General features: G+C 41.2%; 1 protein-coding gene across 1 annotated transcript in view; it reads right to left on the bottom strand.

Moving 5' to 3' along the window:
* Positions 1–3,243: 3,243 nt before the first annotated feature.
* MED14 (mediator complex subunit 14) overlaps positions 3,244–13,692 on the bottom strand; it is a 34,944-nt gene continuing 24,495 nt past the window's right edge. Inside the window, exons 22-31 of the mRNA XM_083854606.1 lie at positions 13,355–13,510; positions 12,710–12,821; positions 11,970–12,101; positions 10,743–10,925; positions 9,849–10,084; positions 9,023–9,202; positions 8,722–8,829; positions 8,162–8,287; positions 7,357–7,546; positions 3,244–3,835 (exon numbers count right to left, since the gene is read on the bottom strand). Of these exons, the coding sequence (XP_083710732.1) occupies positions 3,762–3,835; positions 7,357–7,546; positions 8,162–8,287; positions 8,722–8,829; positions 9,023–9,202; positions 9,849–10,084; positions 10,743–10,925; positions 11,970–12,101; positions 12,710–12,821; positions 13,355–13,510 (1,497 nt within the window). The 3' untranslated portion in view covers positions 3,244–3,761. The remainder of the gene's footprint in view (positions 3,836–7,356; positions 7,547–8,161; positions 8,288–8,721; positions 8,830–9,022; positions 9,203–9,848; positions 10,085–10,742; positions 10,926–11,969; positions 12,102–12,709; positions 12,822–13,354; positions 13,511–13,692) is intronic.

Raw genomic sequence — 13,692 nt, 5'->3', positions numbered from 1 at the left:
GGACAGCATTTCTCAGGTTATCCATGACTGTGAGACGTGTGCTGCCATCAAACAGGCCAAGCGGGTGAAGCCCCTATGGTATGGTGGACGGTGGTCCAAGTACAAGTATGGGGAGGCCTGGCAGATAGACTACATCACACTGCCCCAGACACGCCAAGGCAAGCGCTACGTGCTGACCATGGTGGAAGCCACCACTGGATGGCTGGAGACCTACCCTGTGCCTCATGCCACCGCCCGGAACACCATCTTAGGCCTGGAAAAGCAAGTCCTGTGGAGACATGGCACCCCTGAGAGAATAGAGTCGGACAACGGAACCCATTTCAAGAACGGCCTTATCAACACCTGGGCCAGAGAACATGGTATCGAATGGATATATCATATTCCCTATCATGCTCCAGCTGCCGGCAAAGTTGAACGGTGCAACGGACTCCTTAAGACCACCCTGAAGGCACTTGGTGGTGGAACTTTTAGAAACTGGGAAATGAACCTGGCAAAAGCAACCTGGATGGTCAACACCCGAGGGTCCATCAATTGAGCTGGTCCTGCCCAGTCTGAACCCGTGCACACAGTAGATGGAGATAAAGTCCCTGTGGTACATATGAAAAGTATTTTAGGAAAAACTGTTTGGATTAATCCCACCTCAGGCAAAGACAAACCCATCCGTGGGATTGTTTTTGCTCAAGGACCTGGTTATACTTGGTGAGTAATGCAGAAAGATGGAGAAACCCGTTGTGTACCACAAGGAAACCTAGTCTTAAGTGAGAAATGGGTGTAAGATTTCATTGTGATGCAGATGGAAATAGAATAAGGGGTGGATAATGTCCTGGATTTGTGAGATAAGAATGTATTCTATTTGCCATCTGTTGGAGGTGGGGGGCAGTTATCTTATCTCTTCCAAGAACAATGTCTCCCTCCGGGGAGATGTCTCCTGCTAATGGGCCATTAAGTGACTCACTGCATGACTGATAAGGTACATCATCCCATTGTGAGATGCTCCACCCAGAAGGAGGAACCAAGCATTCCTACCTGCATAAAATAAGCTTGGTCTAAGCCATCGGCCCCAGTTTTTTCTTCACTGGATTCCCAGAGGAGCAGCCATCTTCGCTGGATTCCCAGAGAAGCAGCTTCTTCCCTGCTGGATTCCCAGAGGAGGACCAGGCCCATCTACTCTATCACCAGACCTTCACAGAGAACTATACCCTTCTACAGGATCTCTGCTTCAGCAGCATTTCATCTGCCACTGCAGGAGGCACAGCCACCATCCAACTGGACTTTTACCAACACCCTGACTCCTCAGGGTGTCAGGTTTTCTGACTGTATCAGTAGTTTTGTTTGTACTAATTACATTTGTTGTTCTTTTTTTTTCTATTTTAGTTTTTTCTAGTAAATAACTATTATTCCCATACCTTTGCCTGAGAGCTGTTTTTTTTATTTTGAAATTGTGGTAATTCGGAGGGAGGGAGGGGGTTTACCTTTCCCACTTCACAGGAGGCTTTTGCCTTCCTTTACAGACTCCTGTCTTTTCAAACTAAGACAGTTGATCAGAAACTTAGAAACCTCAGAAATACTGAAGGATGTGGAGTCACTGCAGCACTTTCAGTGAAATAAATGGACAAAGGAATCTGCCATAAGGAAGAAATCTACAAATAGTCCCAATGCAGCAGGTGGTCACATCATCTGGCTGCCAGAAAAAGGGACTTGAACACATGGAAAATGAAACTTAAAACTGAAGTTGTAAATACACATGAAAAACAAAACTGCAGTTGTAAATACACAGTCATTGCTTTGAAAGGAACAAATGTCTCTGATGAGTGGGAAATGCTTCCTTTTACTAGTAGTGTTTTCCTTAAGAATTTAATTATTTAGGAGAAATGTTTAAAATGTGGCATATGTTATGAGTGCTGTGTATAATCTAAAACCAAATTCAACCTTCCATCATCTGGGATTTGGAGTGTCAGTCCATAACCATCTGTCAGTAGTTACAGGTTTTGTCTTCTCTGCCCTGTGGGGAAGTCTCTCCCTTCCCTTTTATTTCCAAGTGCTGAAGCTCTGCCACCACCACACTCGACATCCCCTGCCCCTTCCCACAACAGGTACTGGTCACATATCAGGAGGCTGATTTGAGGCATGGGAATGCTCCCAGCTCAAAACCAGACCAGTGACCAGCACAACAGCCAGTCTTTTTCAGACATCCTTGTGTCACCTCTCCATTTTAAAACATCATTGTTGATGTAAAAAGGCAGAAATATGGGCTCCTTCCAACTGAGCAGCAGCAGCATTTAAAAACTGCAGGTTTTCACTGCAGGGGATGGGGTTTGTTTGTCAGAAGCAGAAGCTGTATAACCATCTGTTAGATACACACAGGTGAGAACAGCAGTGACACAGAACCCACTCTCAAATCACGAGTCCAAGGCTGAAATCTGAGATGGCCACCAAGCAAAAGGTGATTTCTAGTGGCAAGAGACTCAGAGAAAGAAACACTGTGACAGTGGTAGGGGCAATGGGCAGCCTTGAAGACAGCAAGGCAGGCTGGAATACATTCATTAAAAGATATTTAAAATCAATTTAAAGCATCCTTCAGCTGAGCAGGGAGCCTCCAGAGCTCTGTAAAGGCAGGGAGGCAGCACAGCTGAAAGTCACTCTCATAGAAGTCAGGAAACCAACTTCAACTCCATAAAAATTTGAGAATATTGATCGAGGAGGACAAATGGCTAAATGACAGAGTAACTCCTAAAGAGGGACATTTTATTCAATTACAAGAGCCTACAGTCATTACTGACAAACATCCAATTCAGGAAGTGTGAGGTTGTTTCTTTTTGGGATCAGCCTCTCCAATTTTGTGGGGTGGAGGTCCAGCCAGTTCTACCTTACCTGCCTCTACAGTAAGAAGAGAGTCTGTTATTGCAGACTCCATAACAGATGACAGAGGGTTCTTTCTTCCACTAAGCTTTGCTTTTGGGACAGAAAAAATGTAGCTCCTGGTATAAGAAATGAAGAACCATTTTAAGTAGTTACTAGTTATTTTTACAACCAGGAAAATGAACAAACTCAGTTTTACTCTGATTTGGAACAAATTGAACTGAGAGGAAAAATAAATAAAGATTTGTTTGGATTTTTAAGTTAGCAGCATGTGTGTGTATAACCAAGATCACATAAAGAGATAGTGCAGGAAGTGTGAGCATAAGAGATCCGGGCAATGGCTACAGGGGAGAGGAATAAAGTTTAAGATGATACAACATCCAGTTTAAGATTTTTTAATCCAGTTTATTAAATATTGCTTTTTGGGGACATGTTTACAACAAGCCCAAATAAATTGTTTAAGGATTCAAAGCAGTCATATTAAAATACAGCTTCAATATAAAGTTTGTCACAGTTTTACAGTATTCAAAAATGACAGACCTGCCTTAAAAAAAGACTATTACACCAAAACATAAGAAAAAACAGAAAAACAAACAAGTTTGGCATTTTCATAATCTTTATAGTATAAAACAGAATATTAAATCTATTACCAGCAAGCTGATACTTCAATCTATTACCTAGTCTGAAGTGTCTCCCATTAAAACACACTATACAACAGCACTATACAAAAGTCGTGGTGATACTCATGTGATGAAAGTGCATCCCTGAAAGTTTGCCAGTTTATAGTTAGCTCTTAGAAAAAAAGGTAAAATTAAAACGTCCTCTTTTAACTGAAGGCTTTATTTTTTTTTTTAATTTTTTTTTGCTGTTTTGTCTCACTTTCAGCCTTCTTTTAAAAGTGTCTAGGGACGCCCCCCAGGGGGCAGCGTAAGATTAACCATCAAATCACGAACGGCTGCAAATATTGTGCATTCACCTGGAACAGGGAAAAAAGACAGGTTAGCACCGCGCCCCGGACAGCCCTTCCTCACTCTGGAGCAGGGAGAACAGACAGGTTAGCCCCACACCCCACAACCCTTCCTCACTGAGCCCCCTGAGCCCCCAGGGCAGAGCCTGGGTGCAGACACACGACCCCCAAACCCCAGCGACCTCCAGGGAAGTCGGGATTTGCGAGAGTTACCAGCTGAAGTAGCTCCAGCTTTCCCAGCAGGACTGCTCTTGTTGGTGATGGAATTGCAAGTAGCCCTTAACTTTTAATTGCTTTTGAATGTCAGATTGAATCTGTGCTAGAATTGATTGCACATGGACTGTGGTCCAATTTTTCTGTATGTTATTAATTCCGAGCACCACATCTTACAAAGAGAATAACCCAACTTTTTCAAGTTATATTTCTATTGATTACAAGCAGAAACTAAACATTTTGAAAGACTCAAGTCTGAAACAGCTGGAAGATGTTTTCTGTCCTAAGCTTAGTCTTGGAAATATTTCCAATTCCAAGACTGGGCAACAGTCAGGAATCTGTTTCTTTCAACCAAATTGCTCTGGCTCTATCCTTGACATCTAAACTGTGAAATAAAATACAGAGCAGGTGGACTTCTGTTTCCAACAGCTGAGATTCAATACTAAGAGGAAAAACCAGCCACAGCTACCTCAAGTTTTAAATACCAGCACTTGTTAACAAAAACAAATAGTTTAAAGAAGTTAAAACCAACAGAAGTGAAAGGGTTAAATAAGAACAGCAAAAGATGAAGTAACAGGCAGCTGTGATTTTCATCTACTGTTTCCTGCTAAGAGAATACAATTAATAGCCACTGTTGTACTCTGGTCACTGTGGGCTGAATTTTTCCTGCATATTTCAAGAAATATCAATTAGAAGACGTTGAATTTTGCTGCTGAAGGAGCAACAGTGTGAGCAAAGGAGATAAGAGCAGAGCCTGTTGGGATGCATTAATCTTAGCTGCCAGACTAGGGATTCCCAAGATTATTTTGGGCAAGTTGTTATTATATCAAAGCTACAAATCTGGGCTAAATACCATCCACTGCATCAGTGAAAATCAGACACTGAAAAATGTTTAGTCGTGAAGTGCTTTAAGAATCATCACGAGTCCCTTGAGCTCCTCTCTAAGGGTCACCTCCAGCATCCACAGGGACTTTAATTTCCTTTACCAGAGTGATGCCCACTACATACTTGTAGGTTTTGGACTTACAGCTCAAGTTTTAACTTATTATTCCAGGGCATTGATTTCCTCTCAGCTCATACAAATATTTCCCCAAAGTAAAGTATTTTCTCCCACGGAGGCATAGGTAAAGTGGTATTAGAACAATGTGTACTCACAATGAGTCAACATTTTACTGTTAAACACAGCAGAATGTGTTTGCCCACAGATCTGAAAAGAAAACTCTTTCAAAAGAACTTACTTTTCAGGCACTACCATTTTATTAAAAGGAAAATTAAGCTGAATACAAAATGCTTTCTCACAAAGAGAGAAAGGTAAAAAAGATACAGCCAGAACAAGGCAACACTGATTCCAGTTACAACGACAGTGCCAGTAACATCATCTGTGCACGATGGGAGGCCCTGCTCCTTCCTGACTCAAACAGTGAAAAAATCCCTTAACCAAGCAGATTGCAATTAGTGCAGCAGAGAGCTAACAGGTAGGAAAGTCAGGAAAATCCTGGGTACAGCACAGGAGCAGCAGAAGAGAAAGGAGCATCAGACGAGAAAGGACACACATCTGGGATCTCCCATGTACTGCTGTTTTAAGAGAAGTCTCCCAGCTATCTACTTTCATCTGTTGGCTCTCCTATCACCTTTCAATGGTAAAGAAAAGAAGGTATTCTTCTTCTCTTTGATCAGATATAATGATGTATATTTTGACAATAAGAACAGAGGAAATTGCATTTCAAGTGTCCTCAGGGAAGATTCTACTTTTGCTGGGTTATGGTGGAAATAAAATCATACAGACTCATTCTTTCTTTTCGGAAACAGAGGAAGGACTACTACAAATTTCCTGTGCTCAGCCAGCTACATTCTCCTTTGCCTGGACAACATTCTGCTTGTGGCTCCAATGTTTTCCCTTTGCTTTTTTCCCCCCTGTCTATACTTTGCTCCCTGTACTGGATTCCAAAACTGCTTCAAAACTTGCATGACAAACAAAAATTGTCCATTCTGATCTACCTAGTGACCATCAGAAAACATCTCACCTCACATCTCCAGAACAGCTTTGACAGTTACTTGCTCTGCCTGTGGTATTTTGTGGAGGGTTTACTTTAAAACACAACTCAGGACAATAACAAACAGCAAAGCAAGAATCTACCCTTCCCCATGCCAGGGGAACTCTGTGGGGAAGCACCTTCCAAAAGCAACACCTGAAGTTTAGTTAATGTATTTTGAAATAAAAATGCTATACAAACAACAGCTCTTTCCCAAATACAGAACTCCTACAGGGAACTCCACATGCCCTCAAGGCTATTTTCTCTTCTATTTACCTAAACTATTACTACATGTTAAACAGAAAGTGCATATTAATTTAAATCTCATCACAAGTTTCAGAAATGTATGCATATCCACACCAATTTATGGTAAACATTGCTCATGTTCTACCAATTGAAATAATCCATCAAGCATAGTTAAAATTACTGCATAACAACGAGATGAATAATTACACAAAGGAGAAATAAGAGTCAACCTCTGGATTCACAACTTCCATCTATTGGGTTATTGGAAAAAATTTGTTCTTCATCAGAACTGAAAGTTATTGTTCTTATTGTGTATTAGGACCCCAAACCACTGCTTACAGACACCATGCTGTCCTGACAAGAACCTGCTACTGTTCTTCCATATTTTAGATACTAAAAAAACTAGAAGGCATGACAAACAAGAGGGAAAGCAAAGCACAATGCTGCTCACAGTGCACTACCTAGAGGCCAATGAACACTCAGAACAACCTAGCTCAAACACTCCACAGCACATCTGGTGGACAGAACTGTATGCACCCCTGCTAGTGGACACACTGACAAAGGAGTATACAACCACTGCAATTACTTTTAAATCATTCACAGTACGTGGACAAGTTCTGATAACTATTTTAACATCCCTTTATATTCTACTGTTAAGCTGAGTAACTTCATAATTAACCATGAAAACTGACACTTGGCCATGGCATATTTCTTGTGACTCATTCTAGGCCCATTTATCAAAAAGTGTGACTCTTACTGAGCAGCAAGAGTTGGGCCAAAAAGAGGTGGGTGTATTCTATCATTTGGGCAGAACAACTAAACTCAGCCTGAATCATCAGTGCAACCTTCTGCTGTGTTGCCAGTACTTCCTATTAAGTTATGTATTGCCTGTCACATCAGGAGTTTGTAAACTTCTTTCTTACTAAAGAAGTAAGATAGAAATCAAGAAGAATTCAGACTTAAGAGAGTTTAGTTTTACACTGGAGATTTGTCAGATGTCTGGGTGAAGAGAATATATCTACTGGACATGTACAGTACCTGGTCGTGGTGAATTCAGTTCAGCAAACCTCTTTAGAATATTGCTAACCATCATTGGAGCAGCAACAGAAGAGTTCTGCTGCCTGGGAATGTCAGCCTGTTGCGTTGTACCCGAAGCCATATCATAAATAATTGGGACAATAATGCTAACAGCTTCCTGTGGGACTGTTGTTTTCTGTGTTAGCTGAAGCTGTGGGGAAACAACCCAAAAAGTGTGTTAAATTCAATGACCATGTACTTCAGTGCAACTTCTGATATAGTTAAACACTCCAGGCCTACAGACAGCAGGTACTTCAACCCCCCTGTTTTCAGACATCCACTCTGTAACAGGGAAATTATCAATCAGGTGGAGATTGTTGTCTCCTCAAAAGCACCCCACAGTGAGCATTGCCTGGGGCACAACACTAATGTAGATTTGTTCTGAACATCTCATCGCTGCTCTCCTCTCCCAGCATCACTAATGTGCCCGTCACCCAATCTAGGTGTTTAGTGCCTCAAAGAAGAACTCAACACCCACAAGCTGAGCACTCGAAGATGCAGCCCAGAGGGAGCTGAACTTTATATATTGTCAACATCTCTCCAAGAACACAAAACACGAGAAGATGCTGTGCTTTAGTAGGAAGGAGAGTAGGAATACGAACCAAACTCATTACAAAAGAGATCCAAGCAAATCCAGGATTCCAAATAGCACAACACTCTTAGCTATTACAGCTGCCAGGTACAGTGGGCTTATGTTTTGCTGCAAATTAATGATGATCCCAGAGACATGCAGGGTTAGAATTTTAAAAGAGATAGCTCTACTTACAAAAAACAACATTTTGGATTTCAGCACAACAGCAGGTGTTCCAGGAGGAGCAATTGGTGGAGCACTGGGAGGGATTGTTAAACAAAACTGCACGTTCCATTTCAGCTGACTTGCCTGGTCAGGGAACTGTTCAGACAGAGCAGCACAGAGAAAGAACAGCAAAGGTCTCATGTCAGTGACATACACAGCTATGAAACATTCTACCACAAAGTAGAGTGTGCCTCTTTAGCTAAACCTGCAGATGTTCCCAGGTTTAGAGAAATCAGAGTAACTCTGAAAGAACTGAGCAGAGTAACACAATCAGAAGATTCCAGTCAGCCTATGCATGTGCCTGTTGTGCAGGCATGTCTGCAGTTCTTTAAAGTGATCAGTTGAAATGAGAAATTTTGAGTGTTTCCAGGAAAGCTAGTAGTAAAATGAAAACTCCTCCAATAACATTAAATAACTTACATATAAATTGAGAGTAATTCCTGTGTTTGTAGATAAAGATACAACAGCTTTTTTTCAAAAATATAATAACCAAAATTGTCTGAACTAAATAAATAGAACAGTTGACTCACCAGCTCCAGTTTCATGATGTGTACGCAGTCCCTGAGGATGTGTGTGGGAGCCCCTAGTAACTTTGTGAAGGCTATCAGGGTGTTTGCTTTAAAAGGTGGTCCTGCAACCTGAAGAAAGACACTATTTAGTAGTGCCTATTTAGATAATAAATATATCATTTAATATGCAACCAGCATGCACAGCTGTCAATTTTATATTTTGCAGCTCTTACACATGCCAGTGAAAGTCAGCAGGACCACTCAAAACCAGAGATTAAAAGAAATGCACAAAAACGTCAACATTCTCAATTTCAGTACATACCCTTGTTTCAAAGAACTTCTCCAAAACTTGTAACTCCTCTGATTTCCACTGTCCTGTATTTTCAGGTGTTACTTTCAGCTGCAAGGTCTGGTTGGTTTTAGGATTGAGAGCAACCCTGCATTTCAGTGCCTCTGTCTTAAACATAATTACACCTGGTTCATTGGAGTTTATTAACTGTAGCTGCAAAAAAAGGAGATTCACAGTCAATTAGTCATTCATTAAATGGCATGAACTCACACACACACACACTCTCTCTCTCACTCCTTCCCGAAGGTGATCGACCTCTCTTTCCAGAAAGAAACACATGACATTTTAATACTGGTAAAATTGCCTTGAGAATTAAGCTTATGGCAGATTTGGCTTCTTTCTCTGCCACTGAATCCATGCCACAGAAGTGAAGAGGCACATTTGTCCATCCTAAACCCTAAAGTAACATTCCTGACTGAATAGTTAACATTAACCAGTAACTCACTTCTCTGGCAATCCTGAGTGGTGTCCACAGTAACCCTGTGGCTGTTCTAGTGAACTCCCAATGGACATGCTAAACCCAAGGAATCCATAGAATCTGAAACTATGGTCATAGACTTGCTGTCTCAACAGTTACCAAATTTCACCTGACCAAGCAGGTTTTCCACATCTAATTTTTGTGGAAAAGAAGTGGAACTAAATGATTTCTCTAAATAATTTCTTCAGAAGGCAAAAATCAGAAGTACAGCACAAGTCTAACAGCAAGCAGTTACTTTATTTCAAGCATTTCAGTTTGTGCTTGACTTGAAAGACATGGAGCAGTCACATACCCACAGGTCCATTCAAACCAAAACCGTACCGTTTCCTGTTGTATGATCCTCTGAAGATGCCTCCTCATAATCACTGACCCAAGGAATCGCTCAAGAGGGGAGCACAGATAGCTGCCAGCTAGTCCTGGCACAAGCCCAGGGGTAGGAGAGGGCAAGAGCAGAATATTCAAGGCACTGTGGGTGAGGATTGTAGGAATGGATGCAGCCCAAGAGCGCTGAGGTAGTTTCCGAGGTGGAGGCATGCTTGTCGGCATGACTTGGGAACCTGTGGGGACACAAGGACTTGCAGTAAGGGAGGATGTAAGCTGAAACATAAGATGTGTTCACTTTAATTGTCACTATTCATCAATATGCCCTCTATGCTGAAGCTCAATCCTTCTTATTTAAGAATTTGCCTGCCTAGTGATAGGCATCAGACAGACAAGGAATTAGTTTTGACCCTGAATCCATGCAAAGAGTCTCATTAAAATCCTCCTCCCTCTTCCTCTTTCTGCAGCATGCCAGCGGACAGCAGGTTTGCACAAACTCAATGGGATGTAAAGATGGCTAAATCAGTCGTGCAAAAGCAGCATTACAAATCTATTATGTGAAAAGTTAGTATTTGGGTTGGCAAATGTGCCTATCATTGCTTTCACTCTGAAGACTTTTAGTCACGGAGTTCAATAGTTCCAGACTGATTTCTGCACTGCAACAAGAGCTATCATCAATCCTGCTGACATTTATGCTGTATGCTTTAGCTCACTTTTCTAATTTTGTTATTGAAGATTTGAACTAGGACAGAATAAAGGCTTAATTTCCTTAGACATTTTACTGCACAAGCACAGTAAGGACTATTAGACTGACACAAGAACTACCAAAAGGAACACAACTAGAAACGTTAAACATGAGCGTTTCACAGTTACAACACTGATAAAGAAGCCTACTTGTTCCAGCTCGTGGGGAATGAGAGGCATCAGGGACAGGTGAATGAAGGGAAGGGTTGGCTGGTGACATTCCAGGCATCCGTGCTGCTGGTGATGGACCAGAGACCTGGGGAGATCCCGGCCAATTCCCTGCACGCTGACTGGGTGACATCATGGTGTAGGGTGAGCTTGGGTCTATGGTACCTACAGATGTTACAAGATCATTATTATTTCTTTAAAAAGTAAAAGGCTTTCTAATAGAGAAATCTAGAAGAGGCTTACCCAAAATCTGTAAAGCATGAAAGTGTCTGCAAGCTTTTAGGCTACATTTTACTGCCATACAAAACACATGAGTGGGGGCAGAGAGTAAAAATCAAGATACAGATTTAAAGGGTTTCCAGGTCATATTTTTAAAAAAGTAGAACTGAATGTTAAGGAAAATTTTCATGTTCAACAAGTAATAGGTTCTTAACCAAAAGGTGCTCTTGCCTACAGACTCGGACTTCTGCTCCTCAGCAAATGGAAGCCTCAGCCAGACAATTCCTTATTTATTCAGTATCTTACAGTTACTGCTGCAAAGGTTTCTCTGCTATACAGAGTGATCAGAACCTTAAACCTACTCTGTGGTACATTTCTCTCACTTTGTTGATCTCAACAATCAAACTGATACATGAAAATTACCATCTGAACTGTTCATTTGCTGTGATCTATAGAACAGTCTCCAATGCACTGTGATTACACAAAGGATTGTTTTGGCAGCTTTCCAACAAAAAAGCCAACCAAATTAATAAAGAAAACAACCAAAAGGCACATTGTTCACATACACATGTCAAACCAGCCAGACTTTTACAACATTTTCAAATTGCAAGTATTTGAACTTCTAACCTGTTTGAGTTATTTTCCCAGGAAATGTAAGCAGTGAAAATCCACTAACTAATCCAACAAAAGAAAATGCTCATTAAAAGCTGCAGCCACTGCTCTGCTACAAGGCAACATTGAACTTCCCCACATTAGTAAGCAGAAAGGAGTAACTGAGAGTCAATTTTTAACATGTTAGGAATGCCTCAACATGCCATGCAGCTACTTTTGACTACTGTTAACACTCACATATATGAAAACAGCTACTTGAACCAATTAAAAACTGTGAGTTTTTCTCAATTAACTTTGGTCTGCTCTAGAAGACTTAATTTCAAAAAGCAAATCTGCCCTCCCTGTCACTACATATACACCTGCCAGTAAAGAACTCACCATGTGGGCTGGCAAAGTTAGCTGTTTGTCCCATTGTGATTCCAAGAGAAGAAGGTGAAGGAGTTGGACCAAAGGATGCTGGTGATGGTGCCCTTAAAGCCCCGCTAGGTGAGCTTGCAGCATGCAAATTTCCTGATCAAAGACATCACATCACTTGAAAGACACATTTCCCATCTTTCTGTTCTAATTTTTTTTCTATCAGCTGCTCCCTCTTTTTTAGGGAGACAGCAAACAAGATTAAAGAAGATTTGTTTTTGCAGTCAATGGCTTTATTTTTTACATGTATGACTGTTATATTTTTCAGGTTGATTTACCACACAAAGGAAACTCCCAATGATATCTGGCTTGAAGAATGGCATTTCCCCCCTGCCCAGCCCTTCCCCAAATTTAAATATTTTCAGCTGTTGTTCTACAACAGCTGGGAGCAGAAAGCAGAGCTTTGGTGATGAAAAGCTTTTCTGAAGAAGCAGGCATTGAAAATGAACCAGTTTTTGTTTTATCAAGTTATAAACTGTAATAATGAAACAGTCCCAAATATTACACCGCTAAAGATGACAGTTTTACTTAATGGGGTTTTTAGCTTCAAAATGTACTTTCCAAAACATGCATGGCAGGACTCTGCTTTTTTTCCCCAAAGTGTAAGGGGCTAATCTGGGGCTAAAACAGCTCAAAACATAGAAAAAACATGCATGCTCAAAGACCTATTTTTCTAGTACAGGATCAGCTCCCAGCCATCCTACCTGGTGACTGTGTGTGCATCATGGATGGGGAGGGTGTCACTGTGTTGTGGTAGGAGGTGGGTGGTGAGGTGAGAGGATACGCTCCCGAGGCTCCTGCCTGCTTTGCAAATGGCTGAAATTGTCAACACAGGACAGTGAAAACTTTTGATCATTTTGTACCAAAACAAAAGCTAAGTATGTGTAGGAGAATACTAATGAGGGTTTGGTCTTACAGGTTCATCCACACAGTTGTTTGATTTTTTATACTATCTTGTTCAGTGCTCACTGTTTTTATCAGTTTGTTCTAAAGACATAATACCTCTGTACCTCTCTCCTTTTATCTGCCACCCTGTAACAGCAAAGCCTCCTGACTCTCCCTCCCATCTTTTATCTTCAACAGTTGTTTTCCCTCCCTCAGTCCTTTGCTTCTAGGCAGCAAGTCTCATGTGACCTTCCAAAGCTGCTGCTCATATGCTATGGGTTGTTTACACTGGAATGAGAAATGGCAAAATAAATTAATACGTTTTGCCCGAAGGGAAATTCTGCAGCAGAGTGGGTTTATAGTCTCCCTTTCCATTTTGTTACTGCTAATCCCTTTAGAACATGAAATTCTTAGAAATCCACTGTTGTGGAAGACAATAAACATTAATTTTGCCTGAAGGGTACCTGTTGTTGTGGTTGCTGTGGTGGCTGCTGGGGTTGGAGCTGTGATATCAAAGAATCCATCATGTCTCCTCCAATAGGGGAAGGTGGGTTGTCATCTTCATTTACAGATCGTCTCCGTGCATCCTGGTTGCTGTCAACAAACATATTCAGGAATGTCTGTGGAAAAAGCAGTTTTGTTACCAATTTGCACATTTAAATTTTACTATACAAATGAAGGCAGTATTTGCTAAGCTTTAAAACTACCTTTATTAGCTACAGCACATAGGAGACAGGCAGGCCTCTGGAACTAAATACTAGTGGGCATTCATTAACTGCAGTATAATTAGTCTGCAAAATAT

Source organism: Zosterops lateralis (assembly GCF_965231275.1).
Source record: "Zosterops lateralis genome assembly, chromosome: 2".
Lineage (NCBI taxonomy): Eukaryota > Metazoa > Chordata > Aves > Passeriformes > Zosteropidae > Zosterops > Zosterops lateralis.
Note: the sequence above shows the minus strand (reverse complement) of the source record. Positions and strands in the feature narration are given on the sequence as shown.